Raw genomic sequence first — 22,088 nt, forward strand, 5'->3', positions numbered from 1 at the left:
TATTGTGTAATAGAAAAATTTACAGCATCATTGACTGAGAGGATCTTGAGAAAAAAAAAAATATATATACATGTATATTATATATATTATTCGTTTTCAGTGGAATGCATTCTTAGAATGGATACTGGATAGTGACCAAACACACCAAGCAAGAATGTTAAAGGCCTTGGAGTGTCACTGTCCCTGGGAAACCAAACTATGGCCCCAGTCCCTTCGGGAGTCCCTCAGTGGGTAAGGATGTTTCCTGCTTTGCGGTACACTAAAGTGTCCGTAGACGGGCGCGCAGCGCCAGGCCCTTCGGCGGAGTGATAAGACCCTCTTTTCCGAGCTCAATCGGAATCTGTAAAGAAGCAGCGATCCACATTTTTTAGACGACGACGTAAAAATAGAAACGAAATGATGAATAATTATATACAAAGTGAAAATATAAAACAAGAACAGCAATTGCGGAGAACCACAAGAGAATATTTGTACACATAAACACTTAAAACTGGCGTAGTGTAGTGAGACAGACAAAGGGGTATACAAAAGAATCGTGTTGGCCGACAAGTTTCAAAGTAATAAGAAACTTTTTTTTTTATGAGTTGCAAAGAAGGTATAGACCCCTCGGCCTGCCCCCATCATCTATACACACAACGACCTTAAAGCTTCGATAGCGTACTTCATGTACTCACACTCCACAACATGTTCCAGTTGTATTCTTTATCTAATTTGAAGACATGATATACGCCCATCCATGCAGCTGCCAACCCTTGTTTGAATCCTACAATGGTGTATTAAATCTTCTTATAGTGTAGACATTTATTTTATTTGTATTTTTAATTTTGACGTTAATAATAGGAGCAACCATCCAAACAATCAAACACACAAAATAAGAAGGGTTATACCTTTGTCTGTAGACACGTCTCAAAGCGGTATTTCTGCAGCACCCTGACTAGGGCTACCTTCGCCTCCATCAGGGCGAACCTCATTCCGATGCAGTTCCGTGGCCCTGCGCCGAACGGGATCCAAGCAAACGGGTGCCGCTTCTCGCGCCTCTCTTTCGTGAATCTGTCAGACGAACGAGACACACAAAGTCGATCCCACTTGCTTACGTCTGTTTTATATCACTAGACACTCTGTAGGAATGATTATACATGGTCTGTATCTTACTTTTTAACAGTTCTACACCACATAAAACTCTCATTCTTATTCTCGTGTGCATTTCTTGTTACTATTATGAATATTTTCTAGACTTCCATTTTGGCTCTTTAGCTGTTCTTCATAAAACCCTGAACTTCCCTGTACTGGCATCCATACATCAACCATTATGGAAGTAGCAGCCTGTGCCCTGCGTCACTGTTTTGCATTCAGATGTACACTACTGAGGAAAGTTTGGTAATTTTTCCGAGCACTCTCTCATCGTATACTATAAGGCCTACATTGTTTTGACTCTCACTTCAGTATTCAGTTTCATGCGACTGAAAAACTCGCTTTGTTCTATCATTGTGAGCACAATGAAGAAAGATAGTTTGTGTTTTTGCAGCGTTTATCATGCAACAAAGGGTTACATTCCAAATAGGAGCGTAATACACCTATATAGCTGCGAGAGTAATCTACTGGTACTGTCTCTTCTCTTTGTGATCTTCATGCATACCTATCCGGGTCAAACTTCTCCGGTTCGGGCCGTAGCTCCGGATCATGGTGAATGGTGTAGATTGGAATGGCAACCTGCGTGCCCCTTTCCACGGTTACACCATTGTAGGTAAACGTCTCACTGCATATGCGGTCAGCACTGTCAGGTATTAGGTAATCAGCAAACAAATCGTAGAATTCTTGTAACGCATAGAAAAAACAACCACTGTGTAACGAATGCACAAGCTCTTCCTTTTTTTTTTCTCTCTCTCTCTTTGCTCGAATATTCATTCAAGGCAACCAAAGGGTAACGTAGACAATATCTAATTAAAAAAAATGAACGATAATTACTGCATAACAATCATACATAACCCTCAAAAGTAGTTTTTTTATTATGCAACGTTCAGTCCGACAAGACTTAGTGTTCCTTAGTTAATTATCCGTTTGTTTATATTCTGATTTTTTACTTTATCTACAACAATGGATAAAATGATTCCAGCTTCAGTTAAACGCCAGCTTAAAGTGGACTTGTAAGGCTTTTTTTTTTTAAGTATATTTTGTTGAATTCGGATGGACATAATTCATAATGTGATCCCATGACAGTTCCAGAATATTGGGCACTGCGTAATACTTTGAAGCGCAAAGATGACGGGTAGATACACAGTCTTGTCTTTGTATACTGGATTATCGAAAATAATTATGGCATACATGGTTAGTGTGTGAAAAGAGCTGTCCAGGGCCCCGTTTCATAAAAAGTTGATATGATAGCAACTCTTGCTGGAATGGCAATTGTCATGACAACAAGAATCCAGCTTCCTGATTGGCTGTTGCTATTGGAAGTTGCCATTCCAGCAAGAGTTGCCATCCTAACATCTTTTATGAAATGGGGCCCAGAACTTACAGGGCCGCTGGAGGGAAGTACCGCAGAGTCTCGCAGATCACGTTATCCAGATAAGGTAACTTCGAGACGGTGGTGTAACCGACGTCGTCGCTAGAGGGCAGTAACTCGTCGATCTCGGTGATGAGTTTCTCCTGTACGTCTGGATGCAGAGCCAGTAGGTAAGAGGAAAAGATGAGGAGAGAACCAGTCGTGTCGTAGCCGGCAACAAAGAAGGTTATTGCCTGATGAGAAATAGGCAAGAGATACCGTTGAAATGACACACACTAACTAGAGTTTACTTTTTAGGTGGTTTTGCGCATGCATGTGTGTTCGTATGTTTATGTGCAAGATAATACATATACATAATATGAATATATATATATATAAGATTATATATATGTGTGTGTGTGTGTGTGTGTGTGTGTGTGTGTGTGTATCAGAATGCGGAATGAAAGTGGATGGATTAGAGAGAATGACGAAACTGGTAAAGCATTTTAATGAATGTTTGTGTGGTTTTCGATCTCAGCAGAGTTGGTTCAATTGCTTTATAGGTCGAGGAAATTGATTTTAGAAAAATATTCAATATCATTCAAAATCTATTTAGGAATTTCATAGGCTTTGAAAAGTTGCCCATTCTTTTATTCAAAACAAGTCTTTTCTCTACAATGGTCTCTTTTTTCTTTCTTCTCTGTTCAGAAAAAATTCGACTGACCGTCAAAAAAGTTATTCCTGTGACAAATTTCACAATTAGTGTTTCTATAACTGAAGAAAAAAAAAATCTTCATTGTAGACCTGGTGAATTTTCGATTAAGGGGCAGTAATAAAGTTTACTCCTATTACAAATTTCAAAATCAAACAGATAAATGTGTCTTTGTAATTGGCAAAAAAAGGAGTAATCTTATCCGTTATGAACTTTTCTTCCATAAAATCATGTAGGTGAGTACGATTTGCTTGAATTGCATCGTCTGAGTTTGCACGGTCAGTTCTGGGCACTCTTTTATGAAAAGTTAAAATTGATTATATAGTTGATTTCAACTGTAAGTCTATGGCAGCCTGTGTGGTAAGGAAATTTAAAATCGATTTCATCTCTTGATAAAACGGGGCCCTGGGCCATTTTTGCGTCCGCTAAAAATTCACATCGCAGAGAGCTACTTGACGCAATATTACCCTATGGGGGCGTCATTTTACAATATCATTGTACTTTGTATATAGGCTGCATCCTTTCATAATCAAAAGCTACTTTGCAACACGACGCAGAGAGGGGAAGGGCCAATGTAATCGTCGTCTTAACGTCCGCGTCTCAAATCTAAAGCTCCCTATTGTTACCGTGATACGCAAACGCTGAGATTATAGAGTGCTCACCTGCGCGATCATTTCTGAATCTGACAGTTGGACCTTTGACTTCAACGAGCGACTCGGAGCAGCACCTCCGTGTTCCTTGAACACGCTATCATGCACGTCACCGTCATCACCGGCTTCCAGCTGCCCCTCGCTTCCTTTCTGGGCGTCGATTATCATTTGCAGAAAATCTGTCCTCTGATGATAGATGGATTGATTTATCAATGTATAATGCAACACTGTAAAAACATCGGTGTTGGATTTAACACCATGGGTGTTAAATCTAACACCGATCAAGTGTCAATAGAGGACCACACCCACAGGTGTAGAAAATATGTTGTGATGGTGTTGAACAGTGTTCACCTGGCACTGTATCTGGTGATATTTTTGACACTGCGCTGGTGTTAATTCAATAATGACACAGCATGGTGTTGATTTGATATTGCTGGGTCCCGTTGCATAAAACTTTCTTAGCAACCTTAAAAAATTCAGGTTGGGATTTGCCCAACTTGAATTTTTTAAGGTTGCTAACATAAGAATGTAAAATCCGTTGCATAAAAACTCTGGTTGGGAGCTTCCAACCGGAATTTTGTTATTTCAACCGGAAAAAAATCCGGTTGGAGTTTTATGCAACGGGCCCCTGGTGTTACTGTCAATGCTTTAACACCCGTCCAGCTTCAATAGGAGACCATACCAACTGGTGTTACTGTGGTGTAAATGTGTTTACACATTTTTTTTCAAAAATCAAGTACTTTATCGGAAAATTCTTGATCGTCTTGTCATTGCTTGTTGAAGTTCAGAATCAACAAGAAGTGCAGTAACTAAGAAACTATTCAAAAAACAATTTTATATTTTGAAATGACACCCGGAGGTGTTAATCTAACACCATAAATGAGCACCGAAAATTTAACACCAGCTCGGTGTTTCATATTTAACATCGGACTTTTGCAGTGAAAGAAAGCAGAGATCCAACTGAGATTTCGCCACAGTTTGACACAAACATACGAAAGTACGATTTGAGGGCAGAGATTTAAAGAAGGAATATAAAAGATGAAAGAGCCAGAAACGATTCATTCGATATTTCGTACCATTTTATTCTATTAAAAATATTCAAGTACTGATACTGGTTTCGCTATCTAAATCATAATACCCACTTCCGTCGTGACAGTATGACTCCAACAATAACAAGTACGATTGCGATTTGAGGGCAGCTATTTAACGATAAGGGAGATAAAAGTTGAAGGAGCCAGAAGAGATTCATTCGATAATTAATATTTTGTACCATTTTATTCTACTAAAGAGTATTCAAATAATGATTTACTGGTTTCACTATCTAAATCAAAACACCAACTTCTACGTTATAGTCTTAAAACGGCTCTAGGGATTGTTTGGAGTAAGTATAATGTATAGGGTACTTATGTATAACTCTGTTCACTTGTAATGTTCAAGACCATTGCTGTCAACAATAATAACTGGTTCTAATGGACATGAGAAACTTGTGGACTGTTTCTCATACTCATTCTTTCTTGCTCCTTTTGTGTTACTTATCTTTTTGACCTCATTGCATTCTACGTATTAATTATCTAATCCAAATGTGTAGATATGAATTTATTGCAAAGTAAATTTCTTCAATACTCACTATCACCTAGATAATCATCGTTAAATTGCATAATCATATTTTCAATACTCTATATAGTGTATAAATCGCCCAAATCAAACTTGTATTATGTGAATTAAAGTGCAAAATGAAATCATCCCATCTTTCACATCGTGTGCAGCGGTACATTTAAGTGCCAGAATGAACTAATGTGCAAATCATTAAAGCATTTAAAGGCCAAAAAAAAAAAAAAAAACTCGCTTCAAGCGATCAAACCTGCCTTTTGTTTATCTTCATTTGGAGCTTTCCGCATGGCTACCGTTTGTTGAATTACATCGCGAAAAAAGTCCATCGAGTCTTGAGGGAACAAGAAAACCTTGAAAAACTTCAGTATTGGCGACGTCCAGGGCAGAAATCCTGGCGATTGAAATTAAATGAATAAATGGTTAAATGAATACAAAAATGGCAACTTACTGGATATCTACTTGTTTTTTTCTTACAGTCAAGACCCTCAGGCACTTCAAGTGAAAAAACAACCCCGATATTAACATTTGATAGCAACTGATTGCATCGTTATGTTATACTAGTGATATATCCCGGATATCTCAAATTAATAATAATAATAAAAAAAAGAGGATCGACTTATCTGTACATACAAATTCAAAAGAAAATTAATGGCAGCTTGCAGTAAAGTTTTGTGTGAGATCTTAGAGTGATTTCACCAAAAAAAAATGGCTTCGGTAACAACCTGCTCTATACCATTTTTATAGTAGCATCAAAGCATCACGCACCCTCTGAAAGTGAAAAAATCTCCTTAAAAAACAACAGCACCCACCTATAATTTTGCACAGAAAGCATCAATCTACTCTTACCACAGAAAAGTCTGCATAATTCCAAAGTTTAGGTGAGCTGTCTTGGAAAAGCTCATAAAATGATTATTGTCTGTCTTTACTATATGCATGCACTTAACCGAAAGAACCGACTATATTGATATTGGTTATATTACATCAAATTTCACACTCTTATTAGTTATGGGCTTAAAGCTTTTTGGTTCTGTCATCTATTTAGATAAAAACCTTATGTTATTTGCCTGTTCATGCATCATTGTATCTAGTTTTGTAATCAGTTTTTTTTTTTTTCAAATCAATTCCGATGATTTTGATGCTGTTTTGTAGAGTAATATATATTGCAGTTTGTTGTGAAATATGGGCAATTGCATGTATGAAGTCAAATTTAAAAAAAAATCAAATTACTCGTATAAATAAAGCGAACAGCTCATTCATTTACCACACAAAAAGTCATCAAATTTCTGACTCCATTCAGGATTCATAATACCATAGATCTATTTTCACTATTTTGTTATCTCTCAATAAACAGGATAACAGTTCCACTGATTCTAGTAAAGAGGGAATATATATGCTTTAAGACTGTGAACAGAGTGTTACAATTTCTTATAATCCCTAGTCGTCTGGCGGATTGCACGGTCGTAAATACATTTTATCTAAAGGAATTTTAATCTATAATGGAGACGACGGTAAATTACACTGTAAACATGAAACGGTAAATTAACATTCTAAAAGTTGTTCCTCCTCCAGCCTTTTTGTAAATGTTGAGTTCAATACTCAAAATGCTAGATTTACCATTTCTGAAATGTTATTTCAACATTTGGAGTGTTGAATTCAATACTCAAAGTGCTGGATTTACCATTTCTGAAATGGTATTTCAACATTTGGAGTGTTGAATTTAACATTTTGAGTGTTAAGTGTAACATTTAACGGGTGCTGTTCGTTATTCCGAAGGTTCGATATTCCGAAGGTTCGTTTTTCCGAAGGTTCGTTAATCCGAAACATGCAAATTCCCTATACCTAGAGGTTCGTTAATCCGAAAATGAAAAAGGGTTCGTTAATCCGAACATTTGTGGCGTAATTCCGAAGGTTCGTTATTCCGAAGATTTGTTTATCCGAAAATGAAATTCGGAAAAACGAACCTTCGGAATAAGGAATCTTCGGACTGAAGAGCCTTCGGAATAACGAACCTTCGGAATAACGAGCTGTAACCACATTTAACATAAGGTTGGAGGTGTTAAAACATTTAAAATGTTGATCTACCATTTTATCTTTAAGAGTGTAGCAGGTGTACCAATAATGAGTTTTACAAAATTCCCGGTTTGTGTCTTTGCCTCGTATATAAAAGCACTCAAATTTTGACGTCGTTTACTGTTTGCACTCAATGTAGCCTTTAGTTCTCTGAGAGCTTTCAATGTTCCTGAGAAGTCTATCAGCCCCTGCAGTCACGTGATGTGACATCTACGTAGCGAAAATAAGACAGAAAAAAATCCAGAGAAGGATTATTTCCCTTCATTTGCATTTTTCCCTTTTTAGGGGGATTTTCGTTAAGATGTCAATACATAAAAGGCTGAACAAAATGTCCTTGCTGAATCGACCCTTTAAAAATGCTGCATTTTTAAAGCCTTGCTTGCATTTCAAATAAATGCTTTTGTCAAAGTCATCCACCATTCAAGGAGAAACCTAACAACAAAGCTTAAAAATGAGATTGCTAATATCGTTGCTAAAATGGCTTCTCGGATCAAATTAAAGATGGAACTTTAACCAAAACTTCTGTTATGATACAGGGACTTTGCAAAGGTTACATGAACCATAATTTTGAAATGTTCGCACTATATACTGTCAAAAAAATGACTTTGATTCAATCGATGCTATGAGAACGAATACAATCTATGTAGGACCAACACCAACATCTGTATACAGCAGTCGATTTAGTATTCCACCCACGCTCTGAAATGATTCATGCAAAGCTGAGACCGTTAATGAAGCAATATTTATTGTTTGTTTCTGGTGAACATTTCAATTTGACTGTTTTGCTTCTGTGAGTGTTCGAATTGACTGTATCATATAAACTTGTTGGAAACGTATACTGGTAATTTGAAATTTGAAATTCACATGTGGATTGTTACACCTGTTTCATTTTTGCACCGCTGAAGGTGGGGGTCAGCGTGTTACGGACTTCTCGCCAATGGTCATCCTTCAGATTCATCAGAGCATCCTCGAACTCCTTGTTGCATAGTGGCGTCTCCTGCAGGTGGAGACCGAGTTTCAATGTTTTTAAAAAGGTAAAACTACAGAAGTAATTAATTATTATGTGAGCCGAAATTCGTTGTCACAAGAGATGTTTTATGCTTTAATTTCTCCCTTGAAATATGCCATTGTGCTGGTAGTATATAGAATCTTGACAAATAATACAACATAATATAGATCGAAACAAGAGGAAATGCAAACTTAGACAAGGTTTGAAACGCCGATTAAACTCAGACAAAAGGAAATACCTGGTAACAGCAGAAAGAGCAAACAACGACGAAGAAAACAAAACACTGAAGGAGATGAGACACGACAGAAATAACATCGAACATCCTTCAATGCGCGGAGAGATTATTAAATCATTTTGGCAGATCAGAGATCGCTGATTACAAAAGCGTTATAATCGGATCACAAGGCAACTGCTATAATCAACACATCCAGTGAGATGATGATAGACCAAACTGTGCCCAAGCATGTTAAAAAAAATGATCGCAATGTTGGTTTGATGGAAATAAATGTCATTGAACTGAACTGAACTAACTACCGTGTCTACTGCACATACAGCCATAATCATCACGAAAAAGCTTACCCGTCTGTTTACGAAGGTGTTGAAGCTCTTAATCAGGACTTGCCTGACCATGTCAGGGTCGCCACAGACTAGGACAGGACGACGAACGTCATACAACCTATTTCAGTTCATGAATGCATGAATATATATTCATGAATAAAGACATGGATATTTAGATAAAATACGCACATGGAAATATATAAATTTGATTTGATTTGATTTGATTTATTTCTGCTTAATTCCGTTACATCAGGTAGGATCATGTACATGTCATTTATGACAAGCAGTATATCGACACATAGTTTTTAGTACAATTATACAAGACAAATACAAACATACAAGCTTATGGAACTTAAACAGAAGGGTCTCCAAAATAAGCCGAGGCTTGACGGTATGGAGACTATATGCTTACCTACTCTGAATAGAATAGGGAATAGAGAAAGAGAGAAATAGGGAAGGGTAGGGGGAATAGGGAAAGTTACAGAGTGTATGGGTACCACTCCAACTACTTTACAATAATAGTAATGATGATAAATACATGTATCCTATACATACATATGCATACTCATATTCATAATATTGATAGATAATTAAATCGATATATGTATGCACACATCCATGCATTATGTATCACGTACATATTCATATACATTCGATTATAATACAATAAAGAAATCAGAATGTTATCCTGGGGAATACTGCTTAAGGAGGTGAAGTTTTACAGCCTTCTTAAATGAGTACATAGTGGTCATGTTTTTAATTTCAATGGGAAGGGAATTCCAAGTGTCAGGGCCGGAGCGTCTGATAGAATGATGCGCGAGTGCGGTTTTGGGGTTAAATAAATGTAAATTTGTGGATTGTCTGGTTGGATAAGAGTGAATCTCTGAATTTGACCGAAATATTATGTTAAATATTGGAGGCAAGAGGTTTGACTTGAGACAAAACATAAATACAGCTTTTTGGAGAAAATTTATATCATTTATCTTAAGGGATTTAAGCTGGAAAAACAATGGGTCGGTGTGATCTCGAGAGCGTGCTCGACTGCACACTCGTATTGCTTTTTTCTGTAGGAGAAGTATACGGTCTGTGTTACATTTGTGGGTTGCCCAGATAATGTTGCAATACGATATATATGGTAAGATTAAGGCATTATACAGGGTAAACAATACACGAGTTGGTAAAAAATACTGAAGCTTAGTTAATAGGCCAACGTTTCGGGATATAGGCAAGATGATGTGTTTTACATGATCATCCCATTTTAAGTTTTCATTTATATACACACCAAGAAATTTATTAAATATTTTCCTTTCAAGAGATATACCATCAATATACAATTCATATTCTGGTAGATCAGCTTTTTTACATTTAAAATGAATGAAATTAGTTTTGCTTAAATTGAGTGCCAGTATATTACTTTTAAACCATGTAGATAATTTCGGTAATTCATTGTTCAAAGTAGCAACTAAGTGGTTTAGGTCAGCATGTGAGTGAAACACATTTGTATCATCGGCAAATAATATATACTGTAACATAGATGATGCGTTTGAAATATCATTTATGTAAATTAAAAACAATAACGGCCCTAAGATCGAACCCTGGGGAACTCCACATGTTACAGGTAGTGTATTGGAGGATACTGAGTCAAAAGAAACAAATTGTTTTCTACATAACAAATAGTTTTCAAACCATGTAAGTGCAGTACCCCGAACCCCGTAATGTCGTAGCTTATATAATAATATTTTGTGGTCAAGAGTATCGAATGCCTTGCTCAGATCCATAAATATACCAATTACATGTTTGCGATCTGCCAAGGCACTCGATACTCTATCAAATAACTGCATTAGCGCGTGATCAGTAGAATGATTGGTTCGGAAACCGAATTGATCAGGATTGAAGAAATCATTCTGACACAAAAATCCATACAACCTATTATACACAATTCTCTCGAGTATTTTGGAGAAACTAGAGAGAATAGAAATGGGACGGTAATTAGTTACACACGTGGGATCATCTTTTTTATAAATCGGTATTACTTTAGCAATTTTGAAGGAACTTGGAAAAATACCAGAAGAAAGAGATAGATTAAAGATATGGACTAAGGGAGACAAAATACTACCTATAATCTGCTTAAGTAAATTGGTGCTGATTTCATCATGACTGACAGAATAACTATTTTTAAAAGCACAAACAATTCTTAATATTTCGATAAAATCAGTTGGGTTTAAAAATAAAGATGAATCTATTGGTTGTGGCAGAAAATCTGCGAAATCACAATTACTCTTATCAATTTTAGAGCCCTGTTGTGGACCAATATGCACAAAATATTCATTAAACATATTACTTATATCTACCGGATGATATATATTATATATATATATATATATATATATATATATACTATTATGATGAACATAATTATTTGTATATCATAATGATATCAATGTATCGGCTTTCAGAATAATTCGTGGTAATGAATAAATCTTTATACAAGACTACAAACGGGGAACTTGTACAAGATAGAAAGAGATGATAAAGATCTTGGATTGATAATAGGCATGTGCCGAATATATATACATCAGTTAAAAGTATGCAATTTGCGGTCAAAGCTAAACATATTACATCGATTTGTAAGTCACCAAGCATATAGTGTCCAATAAATTGGCGATTGCTCGGCCTGAAAGTGTAGCTTGCCAAAAGCGTTTGAATATTTTACGACTAAACTCGTTCCAGGCAAAATGTAACAGTATATTGCGTGCTATTCTCGGCTGCACCACTGTCTAAATATTGCTTCGAAGAAGGAGGTTGAATATTGTCTCGTTGACATAAATGTTGTTATATGAGCTGCCAGTGACAACCGTTCAGAGACTAGATCGCCAGTCGCAAAGAATAATGTGCCTTGCGCTGACTACAGAGAATTTTGTCACGATTGTGGATGAAAACTATTGTAGACCTATGTCGTATTTGTCAATAGAGTAAGCTCTTTTACACAATTGGAACTGAATTTGTGGTGAAAGGAATATAAAAAAAAAAATGTAATACAGTTGTATGATCATCTTCTTATAGTTTCACTGTGTGTAATTCATGGTACATGTATTTTCTTTTTTTCTGAGACGTGAGCTTGGTGGACTACGACACTCAATAGGAAGCCGTTTGTTGTCACAATTGCAGCAGCAATAACCTACCCGAATACTCGACCATGTTCTTTTGCCAAGCGAAGTAACGCGGGTGCAACTCCCTGAAGAAGAGAAATGAGAAGAAAAGAAGAAGAAGAAGAAGAAGATTAGCTTTTTTTTTTTTTTACCTCTTGCGGCCCGTTCCAGATACTTTAAATTTAAAATTTTGTGAAGACTATCACAAGAAGTCTACATTTCACGTTTCAAACCCGTTTCCGCGACTAGAAAAAAAAAAAAAAGAACACAACATTCCTACTGTCAAGGCCCAACATAATATAATCAAAGTTACTTTATAGGTGATGGAAGTGTGGGTATAGCTTGTGCGCTCATCAATCTCCGAAACAAGATGACATTAAAGATCTGACGGGATGTTAATGGAGATCAGAACATAGAGCTAAAAATTATTTAGTCTTTTTGTCCACGAGGAGACTGCAAAATACAAGCTTAGCTTTTTAGCATGTCTCCTCCATTTCCTGCAACTTTAGTTTCAATTCAATTTTCATTGTTTACTTTGCTGTTGTGATGCGTAGTATTGTCAACTTCACGTATTTTTCTTTGTTACTACATTGCATTGATGTTGTGTTATTTTGTGTATGAAAATGTTGTTGGAAATGAAATAAATGAAATGAAATGAAATGAAATGAAATGAAATGAAATGAAATTAAATGAAAAATGATAGCTATAGCTATTTATAGGTTTTGCGAAAGAAGGCTAAACAATAATAAGGATGAAAGTAATTAATAATTATACCGGTATAGTATTATAATGATTTCAATATTAATGAGAATGATAATTTCTACAGTGACTGTGTTTTGGAATACATGGATATGTAGACCTAGTGTTAATCTCTCGGGCCCCCAGCGTTAACGGCCTGAAGTCAGATTACTCGTTTCACTCCTGGAGTGGGTCCTGGGGCAAGGAGGAATGTCGTATTTATTGGAAGTAAGCATCTACTGTGTAAGTTGTCAACTACCTCACACACTGTACACCACAGAGCTTCGAAAGGACGTAAAATGTATATTGTGTCGTTATCTTTAATCTTTCGTTTGCCATATATACCTTCGTGAAATGGGTTAGACTGCCAGCGATTGGTCTGGAAGACACCGAAGCCACGCCTCGTCTCCTCCAGTATCCATGGCACCAGTAATCGTACCTGTACAATTCAGGGACGGAACACGTGGTTACGTATTTATAGCTATATAGCCTATATACAGGGCTCGACACTAACGGTGGCCCGGGGCCACCAAAAATGAAAGTCGGCCCACCAAATTTCAAAAAAAAGGGCAAATTTGGTGGCCCGCCTAGGCCCCCCCCCCAAAAAAAAAAAAAAAAAAAAAAAACATTTTTTTTTAAAGTATGTCAATAAATTCGTAACTTTTTGCGCCGGAAATGCATAAATGCATGCAGTGAGTTAATGTTTTGTATTGCTTTTTTTTTTTCGGACCACCAAATTTTTCTCGCTAGCCACCAAAAATTTGAAATTGATGATTTTGGTGGCCCCATCGGGCCACCAAAAAAAAAAAAAAAAGGTTAGTGTGGAGCCCTGCTATATAGATGAGAAACAACAAGGCAGCAGGATTAGTTGGGATCCAGGTTGAAATGGATGATTATGGTGTTGCTCAGTTGACTCAGTTATTGAACAGTATATATGAAACAGGATATCTTCCATCAGGCTTGCTGGAATCTGTGTTCATAACACTGCCCCAAAAACCAAAGTCAATGGAATGTGGTGACTTCAGGACTATCAGTCTTATGAGCCATATCATGAAGATACTACTCAAGATCATTCTGAAGAGGAATCAGTTTCTGCTCAGTGAGAACTCTGGAGAAACCCAAATTGGCTTCAAGTCGGGGTCTGGGACAGGCGATGCCATCATGCGCATCATTATGGAGAAGTGCTTGGAAAAAGGAAAAGACCTCTATGTATGCTTCATTGATTATGCTAATGCATTTGATAGAGTCCAGCACCAGAAAGTTTTCGAGTGTCTCCGCAATACCGGGATGGACAGTAAGGATCTGAGAGTGATTGCAAACCTGTACTGGAACCAAAGGGCATGCGTCAGGATTGACAATGAATTTTCCGATTATACAGAAATCAAACGAGGTGTTCGTTAGGGATGCATCATGTCACCTAGTTTGTTTAATCTATACACAGAATGCATTTTTAAAATCATTGAAGGCATGCCGGGTATTAACGTTAGTGGAGTAATGATAAATAATCTGAGATATGCGGATGATACTGTGTTGCTAGCTGATAGTGAACAAGACCTGCATACAATTGTTGATGTCATATACCGCCAAAGTTAGGCATTTGGCTTGGACATGAATGTGAGAAAGACCAAAACGATGGTAATATCTCGAAAGGTTGAAATACCAAGGATAAACATCTCTATCAGCAACACTCTCCTGGAACAAGTCAGTGAATTCACATATTATTTAGGACAAAATGTTTATGAAGATGGGAAGAATAGTGGAGAAATTAGGAGAAGAATTGGAATGGCTAAAACTAAGTTTACCCAAATGAGTAAAGAGTTAACATCAAGGAAGATATCTACTGCAACCAAGCTCAGACTAGTAAAATGTTACGTGCATTCAGCTCTCCTTTACTGTTGTGAAACATGGACATTGTACTTGGATGATAAGAAAAGGCTGGCTGCATTCGAGATGTGGATATTCAGACGCCTGGGCCGTATATCATGGTCAGACAGGAAAACAAATCAGTATGTTCTAGATCATCTGAATGCCACAAAAACCTTGATGAAAAACATTAAATCAAGAAAACTCAAATATTTTGGCCATGTTAAAAGACATTAGAACATCCAAAAAAGTGTACTGGAAGGGATTATAGAAGGCAGGAGATGCAGAGGACGCCAGCGCAGTGTTCGGTGTAACAACATAAAGGAGTGGACAGGAAAGAGTGTGGCCGCATGTGGTAAGGCGGCCATGAACAGAACAGAGTGGAGGTCCATAGTCGCCAACCTTCGGACTGAAGACGGCACTTAAGAAGAAGCCTATAACCCTCTGGGCTGTTACGTGAAAGTCCTTGCCATGATCATGGACCTACAACAGGTCCATGCCATGATCGACTTCGGTCATAATTTTATGCGCGAAGACTGGTCAACATCCTCCAGCAATCAACCAACATGCAGTGGTCGCCAAAACCAATCGGAGATCAAAACCACGAAATTCTCGTTAAGATCACCGACTATTGTTGCCGATCAATTCCCGAGCGTCTTGCGAACATTCTACATGTCCAGCGTCTCTATGATGATGGAAACTATCATTGATTCGTCGCTGATTGGTTGCTGATGACCGTACTGTGCTCGCCAACCATGTGAAGATTACTAGAGGGCAAATATACAGAAAATGGCTCTGAAGAATCAATATTCCACAAGCTATCAGCTATGAGGAAATAAGTTAACATAGCTCTGAGACAACTCCAAATCGTGGACTTTGTATCGACGGACAGGACGAAGCAAATGAAACCATAAGACTATGGCTCTTCACTCTCTATGAGAGAAACAGAAGTGACCGCATAATAAAGAGGATGTAGAGCAGAAGACAGGACACCAGGAGAGAATACTTTCCTTCTCCTGTTGAATTAGTTGCGAGGTATATCGTTCCTGCAGGAAGGGTGCATCATAATTATATTATAAACGCTTTCGATAATGATATAGGTCTTACGTATATACACATTACAGTCAGGCAGCAGCACACCATATCCATTCATTTTACCATGTTTACAATACCTATATGCCTGAATGAAAGTTCAGTCGGTAATGACTTTCAAAATTAAAATAATTAGCTTAATACAATATATCATGTCAACCTTTCCATGACAATTGTGTATGTCATCGTTATCTGCTTGTTTTACAAAAATGTGCAATTGAAGGTTGAAATATCCTCAAAAGAAGATTTCTCGTAAATTATCTCCAGTGTTGCCGTTTGACTGATAATAAAATTCATTTACTTTATTTTACATGTTATATTCATAAATGTCATTCACTGCTGAAGCAGCCTCTTCAGTATCATAGCATTGCTCTTCCAGACAGTCTGTCACTATACCAATCTCCATCCAACCAGGTTCACAGCTTTACACCTGTGTGAAAAAGAACATCGCAGTCATTGTATATAGATCTACTGTGCGAAAAGAAAAAAAAAAATAAAGTGGAGGAGTTTCTTGAAAAGTTGGCCTCACACTATTTTACGCTTCCATGGTCGGTTCACTAAACACAGCGACAAGTCAACCATGGTTTAACCGAGAAGTATACGGCGATTATACAGATTATTGTGTCAATGCCTTTCTCTCATCGTATGGCTGTGACTTTTTGTTACACCAATGGTTCACACTTACGCCTATAGATATTTTGAATACAGTGGAGTATCTAGGGGGGGGGGGGGGCAAGGGGGGCACGTGCCCCGGGCGCCACTCCTTGGGGGCGCAAAAAAAAAACGCAAAAAAAAACGAAGAAGAAGAAAAAAAGGAAAAAGAAGAAAAAAAAAAAAAGAAAAGAAGAAGAAGAAGGGAAAAAAACAAAAACAAAACTCGCCCGGAAGGGGGGAGGGAGAATGGTGGGGGGGGGGGGGGCAGAAAACCAAATCAAAAAAGATACTAAAACTAAACATGATGATGACGCGGACAAAATGACACTGTTTATTGTGTTCACACAAAAATTCCATGTTCTGTGAGCTGAAATACAAAAATTTTCGGCTCGCTCGCTGCGCTCGCTCGCCAAAATTTATATAAAAAAAGAAGGTAAGAACAAAACGTGATGATGACAAAATGACAGTGTCTATTGTGTTCACACATGTAATTTTATATTTAGCAGGCAAAATGTTTCACGGAGCAGCGGCTGCAATTTCTTTCGTTCTGAAGCGATCGCCAATTGGATCAAAAGAAGGCGCCAACGGTTTCGAACATACGGGGGGGGGGGGCGCAAAAAAAACCCCGAATCAAACAAGATAATAACAAAACGTAATGATGACGCGGAAATATATAAATTTCGGCTCACTCGCTCGTACTAATTTAGATTATTTTTTCAAGTCCTCGGTTTGTTGGTATAAATCGTTATCTATAAGGCCGTCACAATCATAATTATCTTGATTAGAATTGTAAGATTTTATAAGCAAAAAATGACAAGAGTTTCATGATTTGTAAGCTGAAATACAAAAATTTTCGGCTCGCTCGCTGCGCTCGCTCGCCAAAATTTGTATAAAAAAAGAGAAGAAGATAAGAACAAAACGTGACGATGACGCGGACAAAATGACAATGTCTATTGTGTTCACTCATGTCATTTTATATTTAGCAGGAAAAGTGTTACACGGAGCAGCGTCTGCAATTTCATTCGTTCTGAAGCGATCGCCTATTTTATCAAAAGAGGACGCCAACGGTTTCGAACATACGGGGGAGGGGGGCGCAAAAAAAAATCAAAAAAAAGTAAGAAAAAAAACGTAATGATGCAGAAATATACAAATTTCGGCTCACTCGCTCGTACTAATTTAGAGTATTTTTTCAAGTCCTCACTTTGTTGGTATATATATCTTGTTTAGAATTGTAAGATTTGGTAAGCAAAAAAATGACAAGAATTCCATGTTTTGTAAGCTGAAATACAAAAATTTTCGGCTGGCTCGCTGCGCTCGCTCGCCAAAATCTATCAAAATTCATTACATTTAAATTAACATTACATTTAAATTAACATTTAAATTAACATTTAAATAACATATGTTATGTCGAAAAATGAAATAAACTTTGAATTTGAAATTTGAATTTGAAATCACCCTCAAAAGATCCCTTTTAAGTACTTGAAAAAGCATCATGTGGACCTTGTTTAAAGTCCCTACCGGGATGGGGTTGGGGTTGAACACTTTTTCAGAAATTAGGGGCGCAATTTTCGTGCTTGCCCCGGGCGCCGTTTTCCCTAGATACGCCACTGATTGAATATCTATATAAGAATCTAAGTATATCTGAATACTTACAAAAAGAATAGAACTACGGATCCAAGGGCAAGAACCCACGTCGTGGACAGATATAGACCAAACACTGGAGTTCCATTACTGCTGCTTCATCTGTACATACAATTATGAACAGCCAAATCCGACACAACCAGATTTTGACAAAATCAGTGGCTGCTTATCCAATGACATTTCACGTAGGCCTACTTGTCAGGCTTAGGGAAACGCAGAAATGACTGGATACCCCTACACATCACAGAGCAATATCTGTCCCGTCCTATGATGGTGCACTGAAGTACTATCGCAAGTACCTACATTTTCATACGAAGTTATGCACCTCGCTAACCCGTGGACTTTGATCTTCGATGCTTTACACCGGACGTGAAATGATAAGTGATCACAAATCATCTATCAGAATTCACACTTTTAACGTCCTGAAATGCTAAACTGCGCGAAATTCTTTGCCCTTGGCTGGTGTGTGGCCGTGTGGCCGTTGGGTATGATATGGAAACCTGGGCAAGAAAGACTGCTCTATTGTATCAGGGAGGTGAGTCTCCCCCCTGATTGTATTGTATGTGCTTTGCAAACGAACCAAATTGTAGCATTTACAGAGTGCTGACGTTGGTTGCAAAGCAATTCCTATTATCTATACAATCTATACCGATTATCGAGTGGAGAATCATGAATACCGGTAAATATTAATGACACTGATTACACAGTCACATCCTGTTGCAATACCGATGTTGATTAAGATGTTAATAGGTATGTTAATGATGTACTACCATAATCATGAAAGCTTTAATCCTTATGAAATTTAATGAACGCCCCTAATCTGAGACAAAATGATAAGAAAGTTTCCCATGTATACATGCGATTTGAATGAATGCAACAATATTTGTAAAAGAACACATCAGTGAAGTTTGAGGACAATCGCACATTCCTTTCAAAAATTATGATTTTCAAAAGTTTTTGTGCCGCCATTGTTGGATGAGAAGACTACAACAGTTTGTGATGTCACCGCAGAAAAACGAAATTAGAAAATATCAAGAGAGCTCAACATATCGTCATTTTCAGGCATAGTGAAGAAACAACTGACTTACCCAATTTAGTAAGCAAGAGAAGTCCTTTTCATCAAAAAAATAACAGTTTTGTTTTGCTCTTTCATGCATGACGGTCTTTACTGACAGATCGATGCCATATTACATCGGCTTGCGGTTTTCTTCCTTTGGAGTATACCACTTACAAATGCTAAAATCATTTCCGCATTGTCTCCTGTCAAAACTTGAGTTCTTCTTTTCATTTCAGGACCAATGATGATTACGCAAATGTTCATAGATGTTTAGTTATTATTCTAAAAAACTCATAAATAACCTCATGTTTATCTATTTATTTATTTATTTATTCATTCATTCATTCATTCATTCATTCATTCATTCATTCATTCATTCATTCATTTAGTCAGTCAGTCATTTAGTATTCTTTACCTAGGGTAGCCCCATCAGTGGTTTATACAATGTTACTCTTGGGGGCCCTGCAACAAAATAACAGAGAAACAATTAATTTAGTATACACGAAGTAATAAATCCAGGACATCCAGTTGTACGTCCATATACAAATCATGGCAATATTAATCTTTGATCATAATGATAAACAAATACATCGCATTGTAATTAAATGAAATTTACACGATAATGGGATATTAAGTTGACCCAATTCTACTCTAAGCGAGATTTACGAATCTCATATCCAACATATCCAAAATGAATATACGTCAGGTACTCATTCACTCTCTTACCGTACGGTAACCATTTGATGGGATTGGGTAACGCTGTGTTTTTGTAACTACGTCCCTCATCCAATAAATTGCCTTTACTTGCGTATAGCATGCTCCTGACGCTTGGTATTAGGGTATGTACACTTGGGCCTGGAACTATACCGAGAAAACCCAGGTTAAGATAGATGAGTACGAGAGTCGAATATAAGGCATGTGTTGTGAATTGGTTATTATTCCAACTACTCGGACTGTCAACCAACAGAATGTCGAAAATTAGTATTAGACTTTGTACTGTTAGTCTGAGAATCGGAAGACGTAAATAGCGCAATGAATGGTGTTTATAAGGGTCTTTATAATCTGTGTGCTCCAATATACCTACAAGAACGGATTTGACTCATTTCGTTTCATTAATTTTCTTTTTTTAAAGAGGAACCTTAATAAATCATTCATTTTCGAAAGCCGGATGTTTTCATACAGGTGGACTTGCAGCTTGACGAATAATAACCAAATTAAGCTCATACACGCCTGTTTTTAATAACTGATTGATACATGTACCACCATTCCGAAGATTTCTTGATAATTGGTTCCCTTGTTTACAGTATATTAGTCCTAGTTCCCGCCTTTTGGTTGTATAATATCAACGCTGACCAGGGGCGGATCCAGGAATTCCGTAAAGAGGGGGCGTGTTTACAAAATTAAAGGGGGGGGGGGGGGGCGCACGCACCCCTCCCCCCATTTTTTTCTTTTTATTTCTTTTGTTTCAACAAAAAATAAAGGGGGGCGTGCGCCGGTTGCGGTCCTCCCTGGATCCGCCCCTGCTGACTTTTGCTATGTATTTACCTTCCTGGGGGATTTTAAGTTTAGCAAATTTGATCGGAAGAACTGAAATTTTATGACTTTTTCCGTGAGGTGACGAGAAGCATTTTCTCTTGCTGATTTGTGCGTTGATTAACCATCAGGAGGTTACGGCATCAAGGCAACATGCGTAGTTTGCACAAATATTCTGGGCTGTTTTGATAGTCTGTCACCATGTCTGGAATCTTATCTCTCCTGGCTTTTTATGTATGATCCTCAAGAAATTGAACTATATCCATTGTCTGAACCCAAACTTCCGAACTAACTTTATGGTATTGGTAATCATTGTATGACCAAGGAACAAAGCTCATCGAGCAATACAGATAAGATTAACCTGGTCTAATAAAAATATTGATACTTACTCATTGTTCATCACTCGCAGTCATGTCTTTATGACAGACCCCAATACATTATAGCCGATATACTGTGCAATCAAGTATATAGTTGGTATTTGTAGATTATGTTGAGAAGCGTCACGTGATGATGGATGGCACGATGTTTCTACACGACCACTAAATTTGTGGAAAGGTGATGTAAATGTGCATGATTCTTTTTCCCCGAGCCTTTAGTGGTATTGGTGTGTCTTTCGTCAACATCAGAAAGGAAAGAAAAATTGTTCGAACAAAATAATGATTATAATGTTAAATGATTTACAGTGAAATCTGGGGCCATTGTCGGAATCGAAGTAACAACAACAATAACAAAACCGAGCTTTTGTCGAAATTTCACGAAGCGTTCAATTTCTTTGGGCTTTCATGAAAGTGGTTAATCGGACGTTGACGTCAAAAGAGAATTCTTTGCTCCAGTGGCCTTCAAAGGTTAGACACTTTTCGCCTTGGTCCCGAATCAGTCGATTCGAACATACAGTGAACAAGTTGTGGTTTTCAACAGCACTCTCTCGACAGCAGGACAGTCATATCGCAGTAAGTTTGACGAGTCTGATGTGCTTCCGATCTGCGAGAAATACCGCCATTCATTTTCAGCAAGTTATACAAACTCAAAAAGTCACCAACACTGACTGATGACGCTATAGATGATAATGTATATCGTGTTGTGTCAGTCATGTCGGTAGTAATCTGAACAGGTAGGTTCGATCATTCATTACTAGTGCCCTTTTTAGTGGCCTGGAACTGGCTGCGGGTTTTTACCTTCTGGACGCTGCCATCCGAAGACATGGCTTGCTATGGGCGAGGAATATCTGCAGTAGCGATGGTCACCGCTATGATAATTGCTACTGCTGGA

General features: G+C 37.6%; 1 protein-coding gene across 1 annotated transcript; it reads right to left on the bottom strand.

Moving 5' to 3' along the window:
- Positions 1–259: 259 nt before the first annotated feature.
- On the bottom strand, positions 260–22,021 carry LOC140233253 (cytochrome P450 3A6-like). Its single transcript, XM_072313364.1, has 15 exons — positions 21,995–22,021; positions 19,738–19,748; positions 18,242–18,325; positions 13,325–13,418; positions 12,275–12,327; positions 9,114–9,210; positions 8,406–8,522; positions 7,647–7,735; positions 7,134–7,138; positions 5,710–5,846; positions 3,857–4,030; positions 2,516–2,736; positions 1,637–1,774; positions 888–1,050; positions 260–340 (listed from the first exon to the last, which is right to left on the bottom strand). The coding sequence occupies exons 1-15, from the start codon at positions 22,019–22,021 to the stop codon at positions 260–262; spliced, it is 1,491 nt and encodes a 496-aa protein (XP_072169465.1).
- Between the last annotated feature and the right edge of the window lie 67 nt (positions 22,022–22,088).

Source organism: Diadema setosum, chromosome 9, assembly GCF_964275005.1.
Source record: "Diadema setosum chromosome 9, eeDiaSeto1, whole genome shotgun sequence".
NCBI lineage: Eukaryota > Metazoa > Echinodermata > Echinoidea > Diadematoida > Diadematidae > Diadema > Diadema setosum.

Coding starts and splice junctions, on each gene's coding strand:
- LOC140233253 (XM_072313364.1), bottom strand. CDS start 22,021: ATGTCTTCGGATGGCAGCGTCCAGAAG. Junction 8,523..9,113: donor ACACCTTCGTAAACAGACGG/GTAAGCTTTTTC, acceptor CTCCACCTGCAG/GAGACGCCACTATGCAACAA. Junction 7,736..8,405: donor GCGGTGCAAAAATGAAACAG/GTGTAACAATCC, acceptor TTCGCTACGTAG/ATGTCACATCACGTGACTGC.